General features: G+C 44.0%; 1 protein-coding gene across 1 annotated transcript; it reads right to left on the minus strand.

Moving 5' to 3' along the window:
• Positions 1–1,327: 1,327 nt before the first annotated feature.
• smad10b (SMAD family member 10b) lies at positions 1,328–27,979 on the minus strand. Its single transcript, XM_062992422.1, has 12 exons — positions 27,884–27,979; positions 22,059–22,304; positions 15,985–16,159; positions 12,985–13,008; positions 12,568–12,762; positions 12,225–12,446; positions 10,430–10,534; positions 9,424–9,477; positions 9,142–9,325; positions 7,374–7,542; positions 4,659–4,797; positions 1,328–4,125 (listed from the first exon to the last, which is right to left on the minus strand). The coding sequence occupies exons 2-12, from the start codon at positions 22,293–22,295 to the stop codon at positions 3,914–3,916; spliced, it is 1,716 nt and encodes a 571-aa protein (XP_062848492.1). The 5' UTR covers positions 22,296–22,304; positions 27,884–27,979; the 3' UTR covers positions 1,328–3,913.
• Positions 27,980–27,999: the final 20 nt, after the last annotated feature.

Raw genomic sequence — 27,999 nt, forward strand, 5'->3', positions numbered from 1 at the left:
TTGCTACTGCGCATGCGCCGCACTGGGACATTAAGCCCCGCCCAGGAGTGCTGCTAGACGGAACCCCCCGCACCTACACCTCAATCATACCCCACCTACACTATTACCCCCGCACCTACACCTCAATCATACCCCACCTACCTACACTATTACCCCCGCACCTACACCTCAATCATACCCCACCTACCTACACTATTACCCCCGCACCTACACCTCAATCATACCCCACCTACCTACACTATTACCCCCGCACCTACACCTCAATCATACCCCACCTACACTATTACCCCCGCACCTACACCTCAATCATACCCCACCTACCTACACTATTACCCCCGCACCTACACCTCAATCATACCCCACCTACCTACACTATTACCCCCGCACCTACACCTCTATTCATACCCCACCTACCTACATTATTACCCCCGCACCTACACCTCAATCATACCCCACCTACCTACACTATTACCCCCGCACCTACACCTCAATCATACCCCACCTACCTACACTATTACCCCCGCACCTACACCTCAATCATACCCCACCTACACTATTACCCCCGCACCTACACCTCTATTCATACCCCACCTACCTACATTATTACCCCTGCACCTACACCTCAATCATACCCCATTTACCTACACTATTACCCCCGCACCTACACCTCAATCATACCCCACCTACCTACACTATTACCCCCGCACCTACACCTCAATCATACCCCACCTACCTACACTATTACCCCCGCACCTACACCTCTATTCATACCCCACCTACACTATTACCCCCGCACCTACACCTCAATCATACCCCACCTACCTACATTATTACCCCCGCACCTACACCTCAATCATACCCCACCTAAATTAATGCTCCCAAATAATTTAAACCCGCATCTCAATTCATAACCCACCTAAATTACTGCTAACACCTGGATTAATATCTGCATCTCAATTTATACCCCACTTGAATTAATACCTATACCTAAATTAATACTTACTCCTGAATTATTAACTACTGTATAATTAGTTTCATATCATATAAACACATAGACCAGAAATAGTAATTGCATGTTCTCCCTGTCTTCATGGCTTACCTCCGGGTGCTCTGGTTACCTCCCACTAGTCTAAAGACTAGTGTGTGTGTGTGTGTGTTTGCCCTGTGATGGACTGGCGACAATTTAAAACAATTATTATGGGCAAATGTACAGAGGTCTTTTTTTTACTCCCAGTATAGAAACACCAAGACCAGTTAACATAGAAAACATATTAGAAACAGATGAAAAGTGAAGCTTGTTTAAAACACAACACACGTGTGGCTCATAGAACAAAAATGCATTTTTAATGAATGAAATAAAACGAGGCCTGATCATCAAAGCCGGATATAAAAAACAAACAGTTATACTTCTGTTATTCTTAATAAATCAAACTTTAAATCCAGTTGCATAGATCAGTGTAAACAACGTCGTGTGAACATTTACTGTAATAAAGCAGAACAGATTCTTACGGCTGAAAAGTAAAGAAACATTTTAAAGCTTTTGTAAAACAGATTGTCTTCATAATAATAGAATAGAACCCAGGATCTCATTTACACACTGTCCACACCATCACTGTCCATACCATCACTGTCCACACCATCACTGTCCATACCATCACTGTCCACACCATCACTGTCCACACCATCACTGTCCACACCATCGCTGTCCACACCATCACTGTCCACACACTGTCCACACCATCGCTGTCCATACCATCACTGTCCACACACTGTCCATACCATCACTGTCCACACCATCACTGTCCACACCATCACTGTCCACACCATCACTGTCCACACAACATTCACACACACACTGTCCACACCATCACTGTCCACACACTGTCCACACCATCGCTGTCCATACCATCACTGTCCACACCATCACTGTCCATACCATCACTGTCCACACCATCACTGTCCACACAACATTCACACACACACTGTCCATACCATCACTGTCCACACCATCACTGTCCACACAACATTCACACACACACTGTCCACACCATCACTGTCCACACCATCACTGTCCACACCATCACTGTCCACACAACATTCACACACACACTGTCCATACCATCACTGTCCATACCATCACTGTCCACACAACATTCACACACACACTGTCCATACCATCACTGTCCATACCATCACTGTCCACACAACATTCACACACACACTGTCCATACCATCACTGTCCACACCATCACTGTCCACACAACATTCACACACACACTGTCCATACCATCACTGTCCACACACTGTCCACACCATCACTGTCCACACAACATTCACACACACACTGTCCATACCATCACTGTCCACACCATCACTGTCCACACAACATTCACACACACACTGTCCACACCATCACTGTCCACACACTGTCCACACCATCGCTGTCCATACCATCACTGTCCACACCATCGCTGTCCATACCATCACTGTCCACACCATCACTGTCCACACAACATTCACACACACACTGTCCACACCATCACTGTCCACACCATCACTGTCCACACAACGTTCACATGCACACTGTCCACACCATCACTGTCCACACCATCACTGTCCACACCATCACTATCCACACCATCACTGTCCACACCATCACTGTCCACACCATCGCTGTACACACCATCACTGTCCACACCATCACTGTCCACACCATCACTGTCCACACAACGTTCACATGCACACTGTCCACACCATCACTGTCCACACCATCACTGTCCACACAACATTCACACACACACTGTCCACACCATCACTGTCCACACCATCACTGTCCACACAACGTTCACATGCACACTGTCCACACCATCACTGTCCACACCATCACTGTCCACACCATCACTATCCACACCATCACTGTCCACACCATCACTGTCCACACCATCGCTGTACACACCATCACTGTCCACACCATCACTGTCCACACCATCACTGTCCACACAACGTTCACATGCACACTGTCCACACCATCACTGTCCACACCATCACTGTCCACACCATCACTGTACATACAACATCCACACATCATTCACACAACATTCACACACTCACTGTCCACACAACATTCACTCAACGTCCTCATCGAATCGCCGAATCAAATGGGTTTATGTTAAACACCACATAAAAAAGCTATAGACCAACCTTAGGTATATAAAACTATTAAATACACTATACGATCAAAAGTATGTGAACAGCTATCTGACTAAATTTGTGCCCGAATCGTTCAAAGGAGCATTTGTATGGTCAGGCAGTGATGAGGAAGAGGAAGGCCTAGCTTGCAATCGGCATTCCAATTCATCCCCGAGGTGTTTAGTGGGGTTGAGGTCAGTAAACTGTGCAGGCCACTGGACCACTTGCTTTCGGTCATATTGTGTATTTTGGGTACCTGTTTGATGACCTGTTTTGGTGCTTTGGTTTCAGGTTTACAAAAACATATAAGACAACTACACGACAGTGTTATAGGTACAAAAGTTAAAATAAAAGAAACATCTCCATAATGATTGTCTACGCCGCATCGATCCCTGTATTAAAGATGCGTGTTCGTATTTCAGTTACAGCGTGAGTCAGCGTTCTGAATCACGGCCTGGGTCACGCCCCAGGGATTTCAGTCTTCTCCTTTTATTTAGTTAGAGAGAAGCGGGTCAACTCCATGGCCGCCTACTCACTAACCAGTGGACTAAACACCGGTCAGTCCTGAGGTCCACGGTGTGCTCGCCATGGTATGTGTCTGCCTGCTTCCATGAGTCACCGTCTGTTCATGTGGGCACACAGTGTACGTGAGAGAAGCTGCGAAGCGTATCATCGTCTCTCTCCCAGCATCTCTACCTCCTCTCTGTCTTCTGGGAAGTCCGGGTCAGTTGGCGGGGCCGGGCTCAGCCAGGGGCATGGTGTGCAGCACCTCGTCCAGCAGCTGCAGCGCCCGATGGAGATGCACCTCCACCCAGCACGGGGTCTGTTTGATGCTCTGGCGGGGGTAATCCGGACCCCAACCCTTCACGAAGCTGAGGCGCAGTATGCAAAGCCGGCGCAGATCATCGACCCCTATGCCCGCCGCGGCAGAGAAACCTGACGAGAGACACAAACCATATATTTTGGTTATAAGCGGTGAGGGTGTGGTAGGAGGAGGAGGAGTAATCGGTCGTGTCTGAGACACTGAGAGACGCTTATAGTCCTTTTTGGACGCTCAGGGAAGCTTCAAGGGAAAGAAGATTTTCATGTGATGATGTGAAAGCAGCGGCGCATCATTAAAACGTTGGTACGACGCTGGAAAAATGCATCATAAGGTGACGATGTAGAAAAGTTTGAAGAAGGGTTTGTTTTTGAAATTCTTAATTCACAGCACGAAGGTCCTGGGTTCGATTCCCAGATGGAGCGGTCCAGGTCCTTTCTGTGTCGAGTGTCTGTGTGGGTTTCCTCCGGGAGCTCCGGTTTCCTCCCACGGTACAAAGGGCAGTGATAGCTCAGTGGTTAAGGTACCGGACTAGTAAACAGCTCATTGTGTGAGTCGCTTTGGATAAATGTCATATATGGAGCCAAAGTGTAAAACATCACATTAAAATCCTAATAAACAAACACCGCTAGAATGAATCTGGACTCACTGATAGCAGGGGCGATTCCCCCTACACTACCCGGTCCCGGAATATTTCCCGCCACCGCTGCGGCCTGCGCAGCTGCGGCCGCCTGTGCAGTCGCCGCCTGCTGCTGCATCTGCCTGTGGCACTGACGCAGGTCAAATACCTGCAGAGGAAGAGAAAGAAAGTCGTTACAGGGAGATTCATTGTGGGTACAAAGCGTCCATACAAAACCAAGAGTCTCGGCGCAAACCGCCGCTTCGGCCCTTGGCGGCCCTTGAGTGAATATGAGCCGAATCTGCATTAGTGTGGAATAAGCGTCAGATCCAGGGTTACAGCTCCACATGTATCTGTGTTTATCTGGATTCTCCTCCCTGTTTCAACTTGTGTTACAGCTCAAGGTTCTGAGAAATGGTGAGAATCAGAATCAGCTTCTCCCAGAGTCTAAAACGCTTCTGGTTCAAAATAAAGCTTAACGTGGTTTAATGTAGTAAAAGAAGGAGACAGGAGCACTAAACTTCTCTTCATTATTACTGCTCATAAGTTCCTCCACTAATCACATTCCTCACTCGCTGTTTTAGTACAATAAATCACGTTAAGCTTTGTTCGTACAGCCTGAGTCGCTTTTACCGCGTCGTATCAAACAGTTCGTCGCATTAGAGGACCTTTGAAAAGGTGAACTTTGAGCGTCGTGGCAAGTGCAAACCTCGCAAGACCAACATGGCAAAAGTGCGCCACATTCCATAGGAAGCTACGGCACAGCCGGCGCAAAAAACTGTTTTGCCGCTTCTCATGTGAATGCGCCCTAACAGAGAACATGACAAGGTTAGAGTTTGCTTTTAATAATAGAATAATATGTGGATCATGCCTATAGGTTGTACCGTTGTTCTAAAAAAAGACAGGATGTAGCCCTAGATTCTGGTGCAACCTGATATGTTCTAAATCTGTTCAACGTAATTTACATTTTCTACAAAGGTGATGGAACACTGGTTCCTTTGTCAAGGTTGGGAGAACAGTCCAGCCTGTCACCCTGCACTAAAATAACATTCGAAGCTGCTAAATATAGGTAACACTGACCACAGGGAAGAGAACGTTTACATGTCTGTAGGCTGGGCCGCCACTACTTACGAGAAATGTGTACAACTGTGTGCTGATCAAATAAACAAAAAGCAGGAGCAGGGAGATTCTCTGGTGCATGGAAGGCTCGAAGCCCCTGGTGATATAAAGCTTGCTTAACTGTGGACAGCGTCACCTGTCTTTCAGCGAGTTGTATTGGCAGATCTGTTTGGTTTTTAATCATGACCTTACAAAGAGACCACTGTTAAATGCCACTTTGTACTGTTCAGGGTCGTGGTGGGTCCAATTCACTGCGTGAAAGGCAGGAAACACCCTGGATAGGTCACCAGTACATCGCAGGGCACACACACACACCAACAGAGCAATTTTTAGTAGCTCCTTGTTGCAGGAAACCGCGGAACATGCAAACTCAACACAGAAAAGGGAATCAAACCGAGGCCCTTCATGCTGTGAGGCGACAGCGCTACCCACTGCGCCACCGTACATGTTTTTCATCACAAATAATTAAGGTCGTACCTAATTCATAGACGTGAAACGACCCTTTTTCCGTGTGTTATTTAATTTGCTGTAAAATTCAAACTTTGAGGTTTTTGTTTAGCAATTTAAAGTTTTTCATTCATGCAGCGTTCAGGTGCCTCACGTTTACTGGTTAATCTGCACTGTGAGGCGTCCTAGCGATCCTACGGCAATTCAGTTAGCAATCGCTTAGTCAAAATGTCCAAGTTATGGAAGTAAAGCAGCTAAAAACACGACCTGGGTAACTGAGTTTGGAAAACTAACAACCAATTCTGTGGACACGTGGACACCGTCGCTGGATGTTCTAGGTTTACAGTCAACTATTAAGGGAGCTGCACTGTGTATCGTAGCTTCTATTTAATCTTTAATTCAGTTTAAAAAAAAAAAAATTTTTTAATGCATTTTCTCCCCTTTTTCTCTTTTTTTTTAGCGCGTCCAATTGCCCGATTGCTTCACACTTTCTCTCCACCAATGCCGATCCCCGCTCTGATTAAGGAGAACGGAGCTAACCCACGCCCCCTCCGACACGTGGGCAGCAGCCGTATGCATCTCATCACCTGCACTTTGGCGAGTGCAGTGCAGCTCAGCGTTGTGTACTGAGAGACACACCCTGAGAGCACTCTTTCCTCGTCTCTGTGCAGGCGCCATCAATCAGCCAGCAGAGGTCGTAATTGCACCAGTTATGAGAGAGAGAGACCCCATCCGGCTTAGCCCCGCCCATATCTGAACAACAGACCAATCGTTGTTCATGTGGCCGCTCAGCCTAGCCGGCAGGCAGAGCCGAGGCTCGATACGATGTGTTTTTATCACTGCGCCACCTGAGCGGCCTTGTACGTTTTTTACAAACTGATGTAAAATGTGGCACCTCTCTTTAAAGATCTGTGAAATTAAGCACATTTTCCTGTGAATTTAGTAGGGCCCTTCAAAAAATATAATTTGTAGAAGCTGCTGATTCTCAGAAATCCCACAATACACTTAGAAAAGAATAAAATCCATAAACGTTTCCATAAAATCCCAAGACTAACACGCCCACTCCTTACAAGTGTGTGTAAACTTCTGACTAACTTCTAACTGTATGTTAACATGTCTGTGGACTGTGGAATCATTTATCCATAATTATGTAAAGCTAGATCCAATGTGCAGTTTTACCTTTACATAAGCACCCGGGTAGATCTTGTGCACCGCGTCTCCCGGTGCTCTACCGGCCTCCCGGTCGAGGTAGTAGCTCTGTACGAACACGGCGTGGTCGCTGAGACACCGCATCCACACGTCCCCCTCGCCCCGACACTCCAGCTGCACGCCTTTACCGATGTGGAGCCTGGAACGGGACAGACGGAAAGGACGATTATTTTGGGAGGTCTGTGATTACTTATGCAGACACGTTATCAATCTGTACAAACAGTTTCTTATTTTTACAATATCAGGAAAGAATAGAATAATATAAATGAAGACTCCAAAACAAAACCACACTTGTAACTACCTATAAGAAATGTTAGCTAGCCAACCTGTTTTTAGCGATAGCAGCAAGTCTTTAGGCTAGAGTCCGAGTCAAGTCACGAGTCGATATAATAAACACAAAACATATTTTGTAAATGTAGCGTAGAAATAAAGAAATAATCTGTAAGTTCAGATAAAAAACAACAACAGATTAGCGAGTGTATTTAGCCGTTTTACTTCGTGCCTTTACTTTCCTCCTCATTGTGTAAATGAATGTAATTTCTGTAACAAGAAGGTTCCAGTTAAAAGCTTCAACTGATACGTTTTGTTTTCATTGATAAATCACGGCACAGCGGGCAAAAACGATCATAACCACTGCGTACCTGAGCTTCTGTTCTTCCAGATGCTATTACATTTATAAGCGTGCGTCCCATTAGGAACAGAATCCGTTATTTTGTAAATGTGCTTATAATTAAAAACCTCCAAACTTTTCCCGGTCGTGAAGTAAAACAGGAAGTGGTTAGAAAGCCGATCGAGCGTTTCATTACCACGTCATCTGTGTGACGCAAACTGAATAAATGCAAATAACAGCATTTCTTACTAACAATTACAATCAGAAGCTCTGATTGGTTCAGAAAGCGGCTCTTACAAGCATCAGCACCGATTCTGTAGGAGCGTTCCATTCACCCCGGTCGTTCCTGTGAAGTGCACTACGTAGGGTACTCCACCATTTTAAGTGAGATTCAGATCCAAAGGTAACGAGAATGTTCAAATGAAGTGAACTTCAGACTGTGTAGGGAGTAGGGAGCGACGCTTCATCACTACGCCGGAAGCTGGCTGGAACATTTACACATTGCGTGTGTTTGTGGGTGTTTTTTAAACTGCATATTTGGTATTTTTATGATGGTAAAGAATTAAAGAATTAATTTCCTCGGCTGCTCCCGTTAGGGGTCGCCTGCGGATCATGTTCCGCATTATTGATTCGGCACAGTTTTTACGCCGGATGCCCTTCCTGACACGACCCTCCCTATTTATCCCTATTTAAGTGTTAGTGGGGGGGATATATTAGGCAGCAAGTGAACATTTTATCCTCAGAGTTGACGTTAGAAGCAGGAAAAATGCACGAGCGTGAGGATCTGAGTGAGTTTGACGAGGGCCAGATTGTGATGGCTAGGCAGCTCTTGTGGGGTGTTCCTGGTCTGCAGTGGTCAGTATCTATCAAAAGTGGTCCATGAAAGGAACAGTGGTAAACCGGCGACAGGGTCATGGGTGGTCAAGGCTCATTGATGCACGTGGGGATCGAAGGCCGGCCCAAGAGACGAGCTACTGTGTTCAAATCCCAAGTCTATCTAATTTCATCACTTTACCCATAATCAGTGGTACTGAGCAAACCACTGAGTCTAGAGTAGCATATAATATACAATACTGCATTCGCACAAACACTTCCACGCATACGATGATTCTGTAAACACGCTCTCACCGCGCTCTCTCGCTGGCGTCTGTGCGATGCACGTTGCTCAGCTGACCCAGACAGAAGCGATCTCCACCGGACGGATCCACGTACCCATCCACAGTCACCAGGGGGCAGTTAGCCAGCACTTTGAACATCTCCCCCACCTGAATGTCCATCTCGAAGTACGAGATCGAGCACCAGAACTCTGGACCTGAACACAAACATAAAAAACCCCCCACAAAATCCTGGTGTCCGGATAAATAAGAAGTGCAGTGTAGTCTGGAGTAAATGTACAGCACGTGAATGTACCTGGATGGTTGGAGACCGGCTGTGGGTACGAGGTGGGGGTGTGATGTTGAGACCCTGGTGTAAATTTAATTTAAAAAAAAAGATGAAATAATAGTAGATCGAAGTACAAACGTTGACCACAAGATGCTCACAATGCAGTACAATGATTTCAGTATGCGTCCACTCACAAATTCACTTCATTTGTCCTATTCATTTCTACACTATGTGTAAGTGTAGTAAATAAATGCACTCTAGGTGTCATAAATCAATTATATAAACATTGCAACTTTACAGCAACAGTTTAGGGAAGGCCCTTTCCTGTTCCAGCATAAACTGGAAGGTCTATGAAGAAAATACGTTCTAACCTGAACAGCTTTGGAATGAACTGGAACATCAACTGAGAATTTCTTGACCAACATGAGCGTCCAGCCATACAAATTCTGCCTTCTTTTGACCGTCTGGACACAAATTCCCACAGACATACTTCCAAGTCTGGTAAGAAGCCTCCTTAGATTTGTTTTTTGAAATAGGACGTCCAACAAGCTCATGGTCAAGTGTCCAAATACTTTTGGCCAAATAGTGTATGCACAATTGGAGACCGGCTGTGGGTACGAGGTGGGAGTGTGATGTTGAGACCCTGGTGTAAATTTTATATAAAAAGATGCCCAGCCATACAAATGCTGCCCTCTTTTGACCGACTGGACACAAATTCCCACAGACATACTTCCAAGTCTGGTGAGAAGCCTTCTCAGAAAAGCAGCATTTGTTTTTTTTAAAGGGACGTACAACAAGCTCATGGTCAGGTGTCCAAGTACTTTTGACCGAATAGTGTATGAACAATTTAGAAGGATCTCAGGAAGGGTTTTTGATTAGTCATAGCCAACTCCCCACCCCCCAAAAATACATCACATGAAAAGTCACCAGCCAGGAGCAGTGAGTGATGGTGCACAAAATGCAAGTGGACACATAATATTTAATATTAAGGATGGATAAAATAAAATAAAACAGAACAGACTGAGTGACCTACAGAAATGACCGCTGTGGTGGGGCGGCGCTTGCTGATGACTCCGCCCGTTTTGCTGGGATCCCATGGGCGTGTAGGACGCAGTGCTCGATCCAGTCCAGGTTGTTGCTGTGGTATTGAAGAACAGTTTACACATTCACACACTTACATGGACACATTATGAAACAGTTATAATTAGAAAAGATGAAGGTAAAAGAGGAAGAGGACACCCAAACAGAAAACAGGATCTTCCACATGGTCGCCTGGAGAGGCACTTAATAGTAACAGCTGATCAATTTACAGAATAATATGAGAAAATAAACCAAAACCAGTAAAATAAACCAGTAGCTACATGATCCAGGATGTAAGCTGTCAAATTCTGTCAATCTAATTTGATTACAGCCCTATATACGAGGGATCTTCAAAAAAAATTCCTCTTTTTTATATTTTGGAAGCGGTGAGGGTGGGAGGAGGAGTAATCGGTCGTGTCTGAGAGACGCTTATAGATTTAGCTCCATCTGATTTCCACCTTTTTGGATGCTCAAGGAAGCTTTAAGGGGAAGAAGATTTTCATGTGATGATGATGTGAAAGCAGCGGCGCATCAGTGGCTACAAGCTCAACCAAACACGTTTTTTTGATTCTTAGCACTGCAGTGACACTGACATGGTGGTGGTGTGTTAGTGAGTGTTGTGCTGGTATGAGTGGATCAGACACAGCAGCGCTGCTGGAGTGTTTAAACACCTCACTGTCACTGCTGGACTGAGAATAGTCCACCAACCAAAAATATCCGGCCAACAGCGCCCCGTGGGCAGCGTCCCGTGACCACTGATGAAGGTCTAGAAGATGACCGACTCGAACAGCAGCAATAGATGAGCGATCGTCTCTGACTTTACATCTACAAGGTGGACCGACTAGGTAAGAGTGTCTAATAGAGTGGACAGTGAGTGGACACAGTATTTAAAAACTCCAGCAGCGCTGCTGTGTCTGATCCACTCATACCAGCACAACACACACTAACACACCAGCAAGCACCATGTCAGTGTCACTGCAGTGCTGAGAATGATCCACCACCTAAATAATACCTGCTCTGTGGTGGTCCTGTGGGGGTCCTGACCATTGAAGAACAGGGTGAAAGGAGCTAACAAAGCACGTAGAGAAACAGATGGACTACAGTCAGTAATTGTAGAACTACAAAGTGCTTCTATATGGTAAGTGGAGCTGATAAAATGGACAGTGAGTGTAGAAACAAGGAGGTGGTTTCAATGTTATGGCTGATTGGTGTATATATCTTATTATAAACTACCACTAGTTATAATAGAATACAGATCTATCGAGATGTGCTGCTTGTAGTCAAGTTTTAATAAGAATAGATCGATAAAACTTACCAGCATTTACTACGAGAATACATTTTGATAAAGCAGAACAAATCGATAGATAAGATGTATAAATCTGCACTACGGTAGGAAATTTTGATAAGATGGGACAAGTCAACCAAACAACGGAACTGGTTCATATCTAGTGGACTTTGTGTATTTGGATTGGTGATTACCCTCTCGAGCTCATGACTGGGACCTGACAGCTGTTTGATGGAAACCATGCTGTTCATTCCTGTTCTCTCTAACAATCACGTCATTCCAGGGAAGCCCAGACATCTGTGAGCTCAAAGCACCGTCGTCCAGGCGTGTTGTCCAGCCGAATAATAATGCCGTGTGCCCTCCCCCTCTCTGGGTTACAGGCTTCCATGTGGTGAAAACCAGAAAGCAGGTGGGAACTGGTAAGGTCAAAATCAGGTGCAAAACAAAACCAAGAAGAACTCACTGTGGTAGGAGGTCTGTGCCTGCGTCTGTTTGGACGCGCCGTATTCGCTCGGACTGGCGGCGGGTTGCTGGTTCAGGCTCTGCGCGTGTGGGGTTGTGTGTGTTGGGGTGTTTGTGGGTGTGGTGGGGGGAGAAGTGGAGGCCAAAACTCTGCTCGGAGGAGAGGCGATCTGGAGTAAACCGTCCGTGCGGCTGCCCTGCAGGGACATTCTGGAGCTGCTCGCTAGACGGACAGAGACGGACGAGTATGAGGTGTTAAAAATGTATTGAATTACTTTCAAAGTGGGTACAGTTTTATTTTTGTCTTTACCGAGAAATTAAAATACTAAGTTAGTTTCCCTTACCAGGCGGTGAGAGGGGCAGGCTGGGGTAGAGTGTCACTGAGGGAGGAGGGTGTTGATGGGGCTCCGGTGGCAGCTGGAGTGGTGGCAGCTGTTGGCTGTAGTGCTCCGTGCCATGATGGTCCGGTTGGGGGGCCATTCTGGACGGACCCTCCAGCTGGATACAGTCATGGATGTACTCCTCCTTTATTGGCCTGCCTGGAACGGACGAGAGGAAGCCGGGTCATTCACTACAGCCAGTTTAAGGACAGGAGCAGAAATCCATTTAGCTTTTAGTTAAGATTTTGGTGCTGCCCACTGTAGTATCTTTTACTCGGGTATCAAAATAAACGGAGCATCTTCACATAAATGTGATCGCATGGTTAATTAGCCACTTAGTCAACAACAGCATAAATGATGATCAGACTTTAGTTTTCTAACCTGCGGTCTGTAAACTCAGTCCAACTGCAAAGAGAAAAAAAAGAAAAAAATAGAAATGTAAAACAATATCAGCTGCAGATGACAGTATTGTAAGTATAGACACATAACATTCATAATATATTTTGTACAATGATGATCTAAAACATTATGACCACCTGTATGATATTCTGTCTAAACAGCATTGACCCACCGAGGCGTGGAATCCTGTGGAATCCTGTACCTGGACCTTTTTCTCTGGCCATGATGATTTGTCCCATATCTAAATCATTCAAGTCTTTATGCTGATCAGATCTGCAGCACAACATTTAAAACAAATACCATTTCCAGAAAAGCTTGGGACACTGCTTTGATGGAAGAATATATAAAAAAATATATACATATATAAAAATGCTACCTTCACACTTATGCCAGATGACGGGTGTTGGTTTTTGTGCCTTGGCTTTTAATCCTTTTCTAGACAACCGTTATTCCAAAAACAGCCTAAAATGTGGACTTATCTGACCATAGCACATGTTTCCACTGTACTTTGGTCCATCTGAGTTAAGCTCGAGCCCAGAGAACTCAATAACAAGAGTTTCATGTCGCATTTCTTTATGTTTTAGGTGACCGGTTTTCTAATGTACTGTCCATCTATCTATTCGTCTATCTGTCTGTCTGTCTATCTATCCATCCATCTATCTATTCGTCTATCTGTCTGTCTGTCTGCCTATCTGTCTATTTATCTATCTAGATCTATCTGTCTGTCTATCTATCTGTCTGTCTGTCTGTCTGTCTGTCTGTCTGTCTATCTATCTATCTATCTATCTATCTATCTATCTATCTGTCTGTTTGACTGTCTATCTATTCGTCTATCTATCTGTCTGTCTATCTATCTATTCGTCTATCTATCTATCTGTCTGTCTGTCTGTCTGTCTGTCTGTCTATCTATATCTATCTATCTATCTATCTATCTATCTATCATCTATCTATCTATCTATCTATCTATCTATCTATCTATCTATCTATTCGTCTATCTATCTGTCTGTCTGTCTGTCTGTCTGTCTGTCTGTCTATCTATCTATCTATCAACAGTGAATCCCACCCTTGTCCTACAGGCCTTGAATTTTGCATTTTTGGTGGCGGTCATAAAGTATTGGCTTATCAGGGTATATTTTCATATCAGGGTCTTGTTTACATAAAAAGTCAGTTAAAGCAGTGATACATAAAAAGGTTTTATTGACCAATAAATATGCCAATGTCTTTTTGCCTGTTGAGTTTTAAATGATAAAAAATAAAATGATGCAAATGAGGATTCATCAACCTTTACCTACATTTGTATAGTGAACAAAAAAGCATTTATATGATTTTAGGATTAAATTGTAAGTATTTTTTATGGTGTTGGGCTCGGGGTTGGTGGTTGGGTTCGTGTTTCCTTACTATATCAGTCTTTAACCAGCCTTAGACGTCCATGTGAGTTTAGATCTGGTAAAGCAAAAGCTCACAGCACACGGTTTACACCGCTTTTACACTCATTAAATAATTCAGTGAACTCCTGTGCAGTAAGGACGAGGAAACGGTCAGGATGGACCGTAAGTGTTCCAGCATATTGATCAGAAATCACTAAGAATAACTTAGTATTGATCTGCAGTGAGTCTGACCATACCAGGAAAACCATCTCCAGACACTGGAGAACTGGAGTACTCTTCATTCAGGTCAGTACCGTCCTTTTGGTGTCCAAAACTATTTAAATCACCTGACCACGATTTTGTTGGACACAATGGACATATTTTCAGCTATAACAACAGCCGCTCTTCCGAGAAGGTGGGAATTTGTGATCCTGATTATTAAAGCTTCAGTTGATGTTCCGGTTCATTCCAAATCTGTTCAGTGGGACTGAGGTCAGGGCTCTGTGCAGGACACTGGAGTTTCTTTAAATCCATCTGCACCCAACCCTCCCGAGGCACAGCCAATCATGCAACAGATATATTTGTTTTATATATATATTTGTTTATGCATTTTCTCTCCCTTTTTTAGCGCGTCCAATTGCCTGATTGCGTCACGCTTCCTCTCCACCAATGCCGATCCCCGCTCTGATTGAGGAGAACAAAGCTAACCCACGCCCCCTCCGACACATGGCCAGCAGCCGTATGCATCTTATCACCTACACTTTGACGAGTGCAGTGCAGATCAGTGTTGTGTACGGAGAGACACACCCTGATCAGAGCACTCTTTTTTCATCTCAGCCAGCAGAGGTCGTAACTGCACCAGTCATGGGAGAGAGACCCCATCCGGCTTAGTCCCGCCCATATCTGAACAACAGGCCAATCGTTGTTCATGTGGCAGAGCTGAGATACGATACGATGTATTCGAGATCCCAGCTCTGGTGTTCTAGCGTGTGTTTTCACCGCTGCGCCACCTGAGCGGCCCTATATTTGGTTATTTTAATTAGAAATTAAATTCTACAGAGGTGAGACATGTAAGGAACATGTCTGATATGCAGGGTCACCGTATGAGGGAGGGGGGTAGTACAGTAGATTGATTTCAATAATGAATTATTAAACAATCATCATTTGATAATAGTTTTTATTTATTTGTTTTCTTGTTTGGCAGAAAGTAAACACTCAGAGAGCCTCTGTACTGTCTGCACTATGAGGCGTCCTAGCAATCCTACGGCAATTCAGTTAGCAAACGCTTAGTCAAAATGTCCAAGATGTAAAACTAACAACCAAAACACGGACGAGAATTTTGGTATTTGAGACAGAACATGAAGCCTCACAAGTCGCTGTGATGTTCTAGGTTTACATTCAATTATCAGGGTAGCGACCTGCTACAGATGCAAATGATTAAAACCTGCGCTGTCTCGTCTTAAAACCAATAAAAAAGGAGTTAAAAGGTATTCGTACAGGTGATGAACATTCTACAGATTCCGCCTGAGCCTAATCATACGTTACGTCCGTCTTTCATGCCTCTAACAGTTCTGTTTCCCCCGCAGTACGCCTTTAATGTGGGCCACACACATACCGATGCCCGGAGACACCACGCGTTCGTAGTGGTAGGGGTTGACACACACGTTGTCGTACTTGAGATCGAAGGCGTACTGGCAGAACTTGACATGTTTCAGCTCGTTCTTGTGCAGGTCCGGCCAGCGCCACAGTCGAGCGTATATGACGTGAGGGAAGCCTTTCCGCCCGGCTACCTGCACACACACACACACACACACACACCCGGACGGGCAACAAGACAAGAGCAGGTCAGGACCACAAAGAGAAGGTAAAATAGAGCATGGAAATGTAAACCGAGAGCAAAAAAGACATTCAAACTCTTACCAAGACAAATTTGAATGTTAAAAAACCTCATTTGAAATGGAATCTGATGCCTGAGGGACCGAACAGCGTCCAGCTCTCAGTTCAAACGCTGCATGATTCAGCCTGATTCATCTTTTCCAGCATAACATCACACAAAGAGTGTGTCAGAATAGTGAAAAACAATGTGTGTGTGTGTGTGTGTGTGTTTTATAAACACAGGCAGTTCCAGAACAATTGGCACACTAGGTAAAAGTGTGTTAAGAGACTTTAGGAATAAAAGCCTTTGTGATTTCTTTTTTAAAAGATTAAAAGCACCTCCTTGTTTCTACACTCACTGTCCATTTTATCAGCTCCACTTACCATATAGAAGCACTTTGTAGTTCTACAATTACTGACTGTAGTCCATCTGTTTTTTTACATGCTTTGTTACCCCCTTTCATGCTGTTCTTCAATGGTCAGGACCCCCACAGGACCCCCACAGAGCAGGTATTATTTAGGTGGTGGATGATTCTCAGCACTGCAGTGACACTGACATGGTGCTGTTGTGTTAGTGTGTGTTGTGCTGGTATGAGTGGATCAGACACAGCAGCGCTGCTGGACTGAGAATAGTCCACCAACCAAAAATATCCAGCCAACAGCGCCCCGTGGGCAGCGTCCTGTGACCACTGATGAAGGTCTAGAAGATGACCGACTCAAACAGCAGCAATAGATGAGCGATTGTCTCTGACTTTACATCTACAAGGTGGACCGACTAGGTAGGAGTGTCTAATAGAGTGGACAGTGAGTGGACACGGTATTTAAAAACTCCAGCAGCGCTGCTGTGTCTGATCCGCTCATACCAGCACAACACACACTAACACACCAGCACCATGTCAGTGTCACTGCAGTGCTGAGAATCATCCACCACCTAAATAATACCTGCTCTGTGGTGGTCCTGTGGGGGTCCTGACCATTGAAGAACAGGGTGAACAGATGGACTACAGTCAGTAATTGTAGAACTACAAAGTGCTTCTATATGGTAAGTGGAGCTGATAAAATGGACAGTGAGTGTAGAAACAAGGAGGTGGTTTTAATGTTATGGCTGATCGGTGTATAACTAAAGTAAAATACACTGTGTAATTAAACATTGGACATTCCTTTCTCGCTCTGTGCATTGGGACTCTCATGCTGTACATAAAAGGGCCGTCCTTAAAGTGTTGCCACATTGTTGGATGCAAATCACTTAAAAATATATCACAATGTGTTATTTAAATTAGAAATAGAAAAAAAATATGGAACTTTATTTCACAATAACTAAATCTGTTATATCTATACATTAATTATAATATTTTTGGATGAGTATTTGTATTTTTTGTACTAAATGTGTGTGAATTCTGGCACGTCTGACCGAGATGGCATGTTTTCGTACTTGGGTAAGTGTTCCGTTCTACATTTTCTACTCAGGGATCATATTTGTCTAATGAATCCAGCACAACTTAAATGACTAATCTTAGATTTACCCATTTTCGAGTTCCGGAGACTTTAATAAGTTCCAGGATAACCTTAGAACATTATTTGCTATTCTAAAAACGTTCTTCCCCACCCTGAAAGGTCACCTTACCAAACAAAGAGTCAGAGTTGGGATTCGATCCAAAACTCCTTGTGTTTTGATGAAAACACCCCTCGCATAAACACATGGGAACGTGTGGAGAAGGAACGCCGGGGTAAAAATGCAACGTCTGGCTTCACTGATGGTGAGACGCAGCACGGATGTACCCGAATACACACTTAAACCAGGTATAGACTGTGTACACATACTTTAAATACTCTCAAACACACACACACACACACACACACACACACACGGACTCAGACTGGGAGACAGACAGGCCTTAACTTAACCCTGCCCCTTTCCTGTGTCTCAGACAAAACAACCCTCGCTCTCCCTTCACCCCTCCTCTCCCCTGGCGCTCGTTCCCTCTTTCTGTCTGCGTTTGGGGGATGGGTATGAACTCTTTTCTGGATTTGTTTTTTTTCCAACAGCCAAAAGTTCCCGACCAAACGTTCACAAATAAAGCAGCTCATAGCAGCAGACATTTCAGCTCATTCCAGCCGGTTCGTAATGCGTTTATTAGGTTTAATTACATCCATCTACACCAGCAGTGCGTCTCGGGCTTCATGAGCGTGTCACTGAGTTCAGAGGAACGTAGCGCCGCGTTATCTGTGACACGGCGACGGGCCCGGGCGCAGCCTAAACACAGGCCGAGACGTAGGACGGCATATCAGTAACGCAGCCCAGGATTACATCACAATGTTGGTTCACCGTGTTCCGGTGCCAGCTGGATTGCAGAAATATATAGAAATGTGCCATCGTGCCACCGTCGGAATGATGGTCACGTTACGGCCGCCCGTCGTGTTCCGCACGTTATAAACAAAAAAGTCAAATGAGCTTCGGGAGAAGCAAATCAGGGAGGGCGAACGATACGCGTGTGTCCACTGTGTCCAGTTTCATTGTCTGTGCTCCGAATAATAAACAAATACCAGACACGTGACATCACAACACAAAAGCTTCTTCGTGTGAACACGTTTTCAGTGCGTCCCAATAAAACAACCTTAAACTATTTTAAAGGGATGCATTCGAGAGTCAGAAATATCACAAGGTACAGCGGCACCTTGCAACTCGACGTCCCCTGAACTCCAAATCTTTGAAACTCGACACACTTTGTGGGAAATTTGTACCCTTAAACCCAATGTTTTCATTACATTTAAAAAAAACATTTCCTTATGCATTTTCTCCCTTTTTCTCCCTTTTAGCGTGTCCAGTTGGTCAATTGCATCATGCTTCCTCTCCACCAATGCCGATCCCTGCTCTGATTGAGGAGAACGAAGCTAACCCACGCCCCCTCCGACACGTGGGCAGCAGCCGTATGCATCTTGTCACCTACACTTTCACGAGTGCAGTGCAGCTCAGCGTTGTGTACAGAGAGACACACCCTGACAGCACTCTTTTCTCATCTCTGTGCAGGTGCCATCAATCAGCCAGCAGAGGTTGTAATTGCACCAGTCATGAGAGAGAGACCCCATCCGTCTTAGTCCCGCCCATATCTGAACCACAGGCCAATCATTGTTCATGTGGTCGCTCAGCCTTAGACGGCAGGCAGAGCCGAGACTCGATACGATGTATTCGAGATGCCAGCTCTGGTTCCAGCGTGTGTTTTCACCGCTGCGCCACCTGAGCGGCCTACGTTTTCCTTAAATTTGACATGACAATGAACAGCCGCTTTGTTCAGCGCTCGGCTTGATCGGTGGGGTGAGACGAATCTGCGTTTGTGTGGAATAAGCGTCAGATCCAGGGTTACAGCTCCACGTGTATCTGTGTTTATCTGGATTTTCCTCCCTGTTTCACTTTTAAACTTGTGTTACAGCTCGAGCTTCTGAGAAACTGCAGGCCACCGTGTCTGCTAGGGTGGGGTGACCGGACTATGTGGGCGGGGTCTTCAAACACTGTGTAAGGAACCTGATTAGCAGATAGAGAGGCGCCTGTGCAGAGTGCATAGGTGAAAAAAGAAGGGTTCCGCTAAGGGTCGGAGGAGGCGTGAGCAGCAATATACCCTCATCGAATGCAATCAGGGATCCACCAGAAGTCAGAAGATAAACTGACTATACTAAATCGGGAAAAAATGTGAGAAAATGCAGAAATAAATAGAAAATAAAGCTTAACGTGGTTTAATGTAGTAAAAGGAGACAGGAGCACTAAACTTCTCTTCATTATTACTGCTCATAAGTTCCTCCACTAATCACATTCCTCACTCATATTGATGTTAAAATTTTACACATAAGGGTTTAAACTGAGGCAAAATAGTGGAGTGCAAAATTTGTCAGTAGAAATTTGACTAGCCTGCGTCTGTCACTCTGCACGTATGATTTGTACCTGTTCTATTCATGTTCTGTAATGTTGTATTTACTTTGCATTAGTGTCTGACAAACATTTGAGTATTTTTAGTATTTTTATTACTGTTTAAGGGTGGATTTCGGCTGTGAGCGGATCCTGTTTTCTGCAGCAACCGAAGGATCATGAGCTGTAAGCCACACCAGCCGGAGGAAAGTAAACATACCAGCCTGGCTGTGGATTTTATGGATGCTGTTTGCTTATGACAAACTTGCCAAGATGACACTGTTCAAGCAATATTTCCAATAATAAATACAAATTCTTAAGTCGCTCTGATGCTGCAGCGGTAAAATGAGCTAGCCTACTAACTCCGGGGTTCGAATCTCAGTGGTGTTATCAGCCCTTCGGGCTTCTGCACAGACATGATTGACTAGTGTCCGAGGGGGGGTTGATATCCGAAAGAGTCTAGCCATTGTTAGGCACACTTGTCAGTGCACTTTCAGTGCCAGTCCCAAGTCTGGTGACCCTTACGGAAGGAAGTACTTGAGTGTTTTCTCACAACTGCTGCACAGTGAGACGGGGGATAATGGAGATCAGTGCGTGACTCTCCATGCACGATACAGATCGCCATACAAGCCATGCAGGTGAACAGAAGCGGCCAGGTACCCCACACATGAAGGTCTGCAGCAGTAGAGGCGAAAATACAAAATCAAGTAATTGGATATGACTAAATTGGGAGGAAAATTGGGAACAAATGAATCATTCTCATCTATTCCACTAGACTTGCTTATTAGGGATTTTGGACCATGTGAAGATGCTTTAAAAGATTTATTATTAAAATGCTGCAGGTATTTGTAGGGCTTTTATTTTGGTATTCTTTAAAGAAAATAAAGGGCTTGTGATCAGTCATAAAAATAATAAGTTGTATTTATATATTTATATAGTGCCTTTTTATACTCAAGGTCACTTTACTGACACTTAACAAAAATAAATCAATAAATAAATATAAAATAAATATTAAAAGTTCATATAAAAAATTAAAATAATTATAAAAATATATGATAAATATAAAAATACAAATAAATAAATATATAAATTAAAAAACAAATAAAAAATAAATATAAAAATTTTTTTTTTTAATATAATCATATAATACACACTGATCAGCCATAACATTAACAACCACCTCCTTGTTTCTACACTCACTGTCCATTTTATCAGCTCCACTTGCCATATAGAAGCACTTTGTAGTTCTACAATTACTGACTGTAGTCCATCTGTTTCTCTGCATGCTTTGTTACCCCCTTTCATGCTGTTCTTCAATGGTCAGGACCCCCACAGGACCACCACAGAGCAGGTATTATTTAGGTGGTGGATCATTCTCAGCACTGCAGTGACACTGACATGGTGGTGGTGTGTTAGTGTGTGTTGTGCTGGTATGAGGAGTTTTTAAATACCGTGTCCACTCACTGTCCACTCTATTAGACACTCCTACCTAGTCGGTCCACCCTGTAGATGTAAAGTCAGAGGCGATCGCTCATCTATTGCTGCTGTTTGTGTCGGTCATCTTCTAGACCTTCATCAGTGGTCACAGGACGCTGCCCACGGGGCGCTGTCGGCTGGATATTTTTGGTTGGTGGACTATTCTCAGTCCAGCAGTGACAGTGTCCAGCACAACACACACTAACACACCACCATCATGTCAGTGTCACTGCAGTGCAGTGTCTGTGGAAATCACAGCTCTAATTGAAAATTTAAATTTAAATTTTCCTTTAATCTTACTTTCTGGGTGGTGACATTTATATTTAATGTAATGGAGATCACTTTTATCATTTTAAACACTTTATCTTGTATTGTCACAGACCCAGAGTCTCATTTTCGATCTATTAGTGATCATCAGTGATCACGGTTAACGCTCTGACCTGCAGCCGGCCGTCCAGCGTCCTCTGGATGGTGACACACTTGCTGGGATGGACGCCGTTGGTGGTGATGGCGGTTATGAGCGAGTCCAGCTCATCTTTCTTCTCCTTAAGTTTCTTGACGAGGCTCTCGATGGCGCGCTTGGCGAAGCCCTCGTTCTCTCCGCCCTGCCGGTGGCACATGAGGCTGTGAACGATGCTCAGACACGCATCGCTGCTGCTCGGGGAGTTGACCGACATCCTCACGGCCTGTGTAGAGAGAACAGACGTGAGGGTGCAATTCCACACCGATTAGGTAGACAACAGACATGCCCAGTGCCTGGCACAGGGTTACCAGTGGAAGAAAGAGGCTGAAGAGGAGCCAACAGAACAAGTACTGCCTGTTTACATGTTTATTTATTCATCATTCGTCCTAATCAGGGTGGCGGTGGTGGAAAAAAGACAGAAATACAACCCGAACATGGCATCAGTCATGCCAAACATAGTAACCACACAGACAGTAATTGTAGACCTAGGTGACTGGACCTGTGTGGCACCGATTCTACTTGCTGTGCCCCTGTGCTGCCCTACAAACACGGTCCAGCAGATTGAAATATGTATAGGACGGGGCATCCAGAGGACTCAAAATCCACAGTTGAAGTCATGTGATGGATTGGCACCCTGTCTAGGGTATAAAAAAGTGTTCCAGAATGAAAAGGACCCACCTCATCCTTGACCAGGATACATCAACCAATAGATAAAGTAAACGAAGTAAAATAAAAATCGTTATCATTTGCTTTTCCTGATCAGCATCATGAAGGGTCACGAGGTGCAAAGCAAAACTACACAAGGACATCGCAGCGCATCACACACAGCCAATCCACCTGCCGGCATGTTCCGGATGACAGGAGAAAGCAGGTCAGACTGTAACCAGAGCTTTACTGTGTTACTGCGCCGCTGCTGCTGCTGCTGCATGTGATGTTTGGTCAGCGTGTTGACTTAGTGATGATGAGCACAAATCGCATCGGTTCACCACGTCCTGCTACTGTACAAGCAATAAACCTAAACCAACACAATCGAGGGACTAAAACTCATAACCTTCTACATTCCACATACTGGTATACACCGATCAGCCATAACATTAAAACCACCTCCTTGTTTCTACACTCACTGTCCATTTTATCAGCTCCACTTACCATATAGAAGCACTTTGTAGTTCTACAATTACTGACTGTAGTCCTTTCATGCTGTTCTTCAATGGTCAGGACCACCACAGGACCACCACAGAGCAGGTATTATTTAGGTGGTGGATGATTCTCAGCACTGCAGTGACACTGACATGGTGGTGGTGTGTTAGTGTGTGTTGTGCTGGTATGAGTGGATCAGACACAGCAGCGCTGCTGGAGTTTTTAAACACCTCACTGTCACTGCTGGACTGAGAATCGTCCACCAACCAAAAACATCCAGCCAACAGCGCCCTGTGACCACTGATGAAGGTCTAGAAGATGAGCGACTCAAACAGCAGCAATAGATGAGCGATCGTCTCTGACTTTACATCTACAAGGTGGACCGACTAGGTAGGAGTGTCTGATAGAGTGGACAGTGAGTGGACACAGTATTTAAAAACTCCAGCAGCGCTGCTGTGTCTGATCCACTCATACCAGCACAACACACACTAACACACCACCACCATGTCAGTGTCACTGCAGTGCTGAGAATCATCCACCACATACAGTGTATCACAAAAGTGAGTACACCCCTTACATTTCTGCAGATATTTAAGTATATCTTTTCATGGGACAACACTGACAAAATGACACTTTGACACAATGAAAAGTAGTCTGTGTGCAGCTTATATAACAGTGTAAATTTATTCTTCTCTCAAAATAACTCAATATACAGCCATTAATGTCTAAACCACCGGCAACAAAAGTGAGTACACCCCTTAGTGAAAGTTCCTGAAGTGTCAATATTTTGTGTGGCCCCATTATTTCCCAGAACTGCCTTAACTCTCCTGGGCATGGAGTTTACCAGAGCTTCACAGGTTGCCACTGGAATGCTTTTCCGCTCCTCCATGACGACATCACGGAGCTGGCGGATATTCGAGACTTTGCGCTCCTCCACCTTCCGCTTGAGGATGCCCCAAAGATGTTCTATTGGGTTTAGGTCTGGAGACATGCTTGGCCAGTCCATCACCTTTACCCTCAGCCTCTTCAATAAAGCAGTGGTCGTCTTAGAGGTGTGTTTGGGGTCATTATCATTCTGGAACACTGCCCTGCGACCCAGTTTCCGGAGGGAGGGGATCATGCTCTGCTTCAGTATTTCACAGTACATATTGGAGTTCATGTGTCCATCAATGAAATGTAACTCCCCAACACCTGCTGCACTCATGCAGCCCCAGACCATGGCATTCCCACCACCATGCTTGACTGTAGGCATGACACACTTATCTTTGTACTCCTCACCTGATTGCCGCCACACATGCTTGAGACCATCTGAACCAAACAAATTAATCTTGGTCTCATCAGACCATAGGACATGGTTCCAGTAATCCATGTCCTTTGTTGACATGTCTTCAGCAAACTGTTTGCGGGCTTTCTTGTGTAGAGACTTCAGAAGAGGCTTCCTTCTGGGGTGACAGCCATGCAGACCAGTTTGATGTAGTGTGCGGCGTATGGTCTGAGCACTGACAGGCTGACCCCCCACCTTTTCAATCTCTGCAGCAATGCTGACAGCACTCCTGCGGCTATCTTTCAAAGACAGCAGTTGGATGTGACGCTGAGCACGTGCACTCAGCTTCTTTGGACGACCAACGCGAGGTCTGTTCTGAGTGGACCCTGCTCTTTTAAAACGCTGGATGATCTTGGCCACTGTGCTGCAGCTCAGTTTCAGGGTGTTGGCAATCTTCTTGTAGCCTTGGCCATCTTCATGTAGCGCAACAATTCGTCTTTTAAGATCCTCAGAGAGTTCTTTGCCATGAGGTGCCATGTTGGAACTTTCAGTGACCAGTATGAGAGAGTGTGAGAGCTGTACTACTAAATTGAACACACCTGCTCCCTATGCACACCTGAGACCTAGTAACACTAACGAGTCACATGACATTTTGCAGGGAAAATGACAAGCAGTGCTCAATTTGGACATTTAGGGGTGTAGTCTCTTAGGGGTGTACTCACTTTTGTTGCCGGTGGTTTAGACATTAATGGCTGTATATTGAGTTATTTTAAGGGAAGAATAAATTTACACTGTTATATAAGCTGCACACAGACTACTTTTCATTGTGTCAAAGTGTCATTTTGTCAGTGTTGTCCCATGAAAAGATATACTTAAATATCTGCAGAAATGTGAGGGGTGTACTCACTTTTGTGATACACTGTAAATAATACCTGCTCTGTGGTGGTCCTGTGGGGGTCCTGACCATTGAAGAACAGCATGAAAGGGAGCTAACAAAGCATGTAGAGAAACAGATGGACTACAGTCAGTAATTGTAGAACTACAAAGTGCTTCTATATGGTAAGTGGAGCTGATAACATGGACAGTGAGTGGTTTTAATGTTATGGCTGATCAGTGTACGTTTATTAATTTTCATTTTCTGAATGTATACTGGGTCAAAAATATGCATACAGCTATTTGGGTTAGAAATTATTAGAATCATTTAATAATAAAAACATACGTTTGTTTTTTTCCCACCTGATCTTGGTAAGAGACCACTGTTCCATGTGCTTGTACAGTACATATTCATATGGGCACAGGAAAGTTACCAGCTAAAGTCACACAGCTTGACAATTATACAAGTCAAAAGTCATGGCTAGAATAAAGTTATTATACTGTATAAGCTGTGGGAGTTTAGCTGGTGACTTTCCTGTGCCCATATAATTATGTACAAGTACATGGAAGAGTGGTCTCTAAGCAAACTCAATTTAGATTAGAAATCATTAGAATCATCTGCCATGAATTATATAAGATTTCTCGTAGACTAGGTGTAAGTGTTCTCCCCCATGAGCTTGGTAAGAGACCACTGTTCCATGTTCCATAATTATATGGGCACAGGAAAGTCACCAGCTAAAGCCACACTGCTTATATAATAACTTTATTCTGGCCATGATTTTATTTGGATTAGAAATCATTCGAATTATTTAATAAAATCATGTGTGTCATGAATCACGTAAGATTTTCTTCTAGCATGAGTTTGTTGTTCTACCACCTGAACTTGGCAAGAGACCACTGTTCCATGTGCTTGTGCATAACTATACATAATTATATGGGCACAGGAAAGTCACTAAGCTAAACTTTATTCTGGCCATGATTTTATTTGGATTAGAAATCATTCAAATTATTTAATAAAAGCATGTGTGTCATGAATTACGTAAGATTTTCTTCTAGCATGAGTGTAAGTGTTTTTCCCCCTGAGCTTGGTAAGAGACCACTGTTCCATGTACTTGTACATAATTATACATAATCATATGGGCACAGGAAAGTCACCAGCTAATTTCACACAGTTTATACAGTATAATAACTTTATTTGGATTAGAAATTATTAGAATTGTTTAATAAGAGCACATGTGCCATGAATTATGTGTTTTTTTCCTACCTGATCTTGAGACCACTGTTCCATGTATTTGTATTTAATTATATGGGCACAGGAAAGTCACCAGCTAAACTCACACAGTGTAATAACTTTATTCTAGCCATGACTGTTGACTTGAATAACTGTTGTTTAAAGTCATGGCTAGAATAAAGTCATTATACTGTGTGAGTTTAGCTGGTGACTTTCCTGTGCCCATATAATTAAATACAAATACATGGAACAGTGGTCTCTTGTCAAGCTCAATTTAGATTAGACGTCATTAGAATCATTTAATAAAAACATGCCATGAAATATGTAAGGTTTTCTCACTTATGTTTAAGCGTTTTCCCCCCTGAGCTTGGCAAGAGACCACTGTTCCATGTACTTGTACATATTCATATGGGCACAGGAAAGTTACCAAGCTGAAGTCACACAGCTTGTATAATAACTTTGTTTGGATTAGAAATTATTAGAATCGTTTAATAAGGCATGTGTGCCATGAATTATGTAAGATTTCTCCTAGCATAGGTGTAAGTGTTTTCCCACTTAGCTTGGCAAGAGACCACTGTTCCATGTACTTGTACATAATTATAAATAATTATATGGGCACAGGAAAGTCACCAGCTAAACTCACACAGCTTATATAATAACTATAAGGATTTTCTCCTTGTTTTCTCCACCTAAACTTGGCAAGAGACCACTGTTCCATGTACTTGTACACATTATATGGGCACAGGAAAGTCACCAGCTAAACCCACACAGCGTATATAATAACTTTATTTGGATTATAAATTATTAGAATCGTTTAAAAACGCACGCGTGCCATGAATTACAGATTTTCTTCTAGCATGAGCTGGTTGTTCTACCACCTGAACTTGGTAAGAGACCACTGTTCCATGTACTTGTGCATAACTATACATAATTATATGGGCACAGGAAAGTCACCAAGCTAAACTCACACAGCTTATATAATAACTATAAGGATTTTCTCCTTGTTTTTTTCCCTACCTGAGCTTGGTATGAGACCACTGTTCCATGTACTTCCATGTAAATAATTATATGGGCACAGGAAAGTCACCAGTAGCCAATTATAACGTCTACACAGATAAAACCACTTAAATATAATCTCGGTTGCTGTGTACATATTGTCCAGAATGAGTTTGTTTTGGACACTGGTGTGAGTTTTTACTTCTTGTATAAGTTTCATTAGCCCCGTATATGCTATGATTTCTCTAGATAATAGAATTATAACTCTATATTTCTATAGAATTAAAGGTAAACTTACGCTTTTGAAATGTCACGTGCGTAGAATAATCCTGAAAGCTCGCGCCTGTCTGTCTCTGTTTATCAGTCTCGCGCCCTCAGTCGCACATCCTGCTGCTCCCAGACGTTCCGTAACTG

Source organism: Trichomycterus rosablanca, chromosome 3 (assembly GCF_030014385.1).
Source record: "Trichomycterus rosablanca isolate fTriRos1 chromosome 3, fTriRos1.hap1, whole genome shotgun sequence".
NCBI classification, from domain to species: Eukaryota; Metazoa; Chordata; class Actinopteri; order Siluriformes; family Trichomycteridae; genus Trichomycterus; species Trichomycterus rosablanca.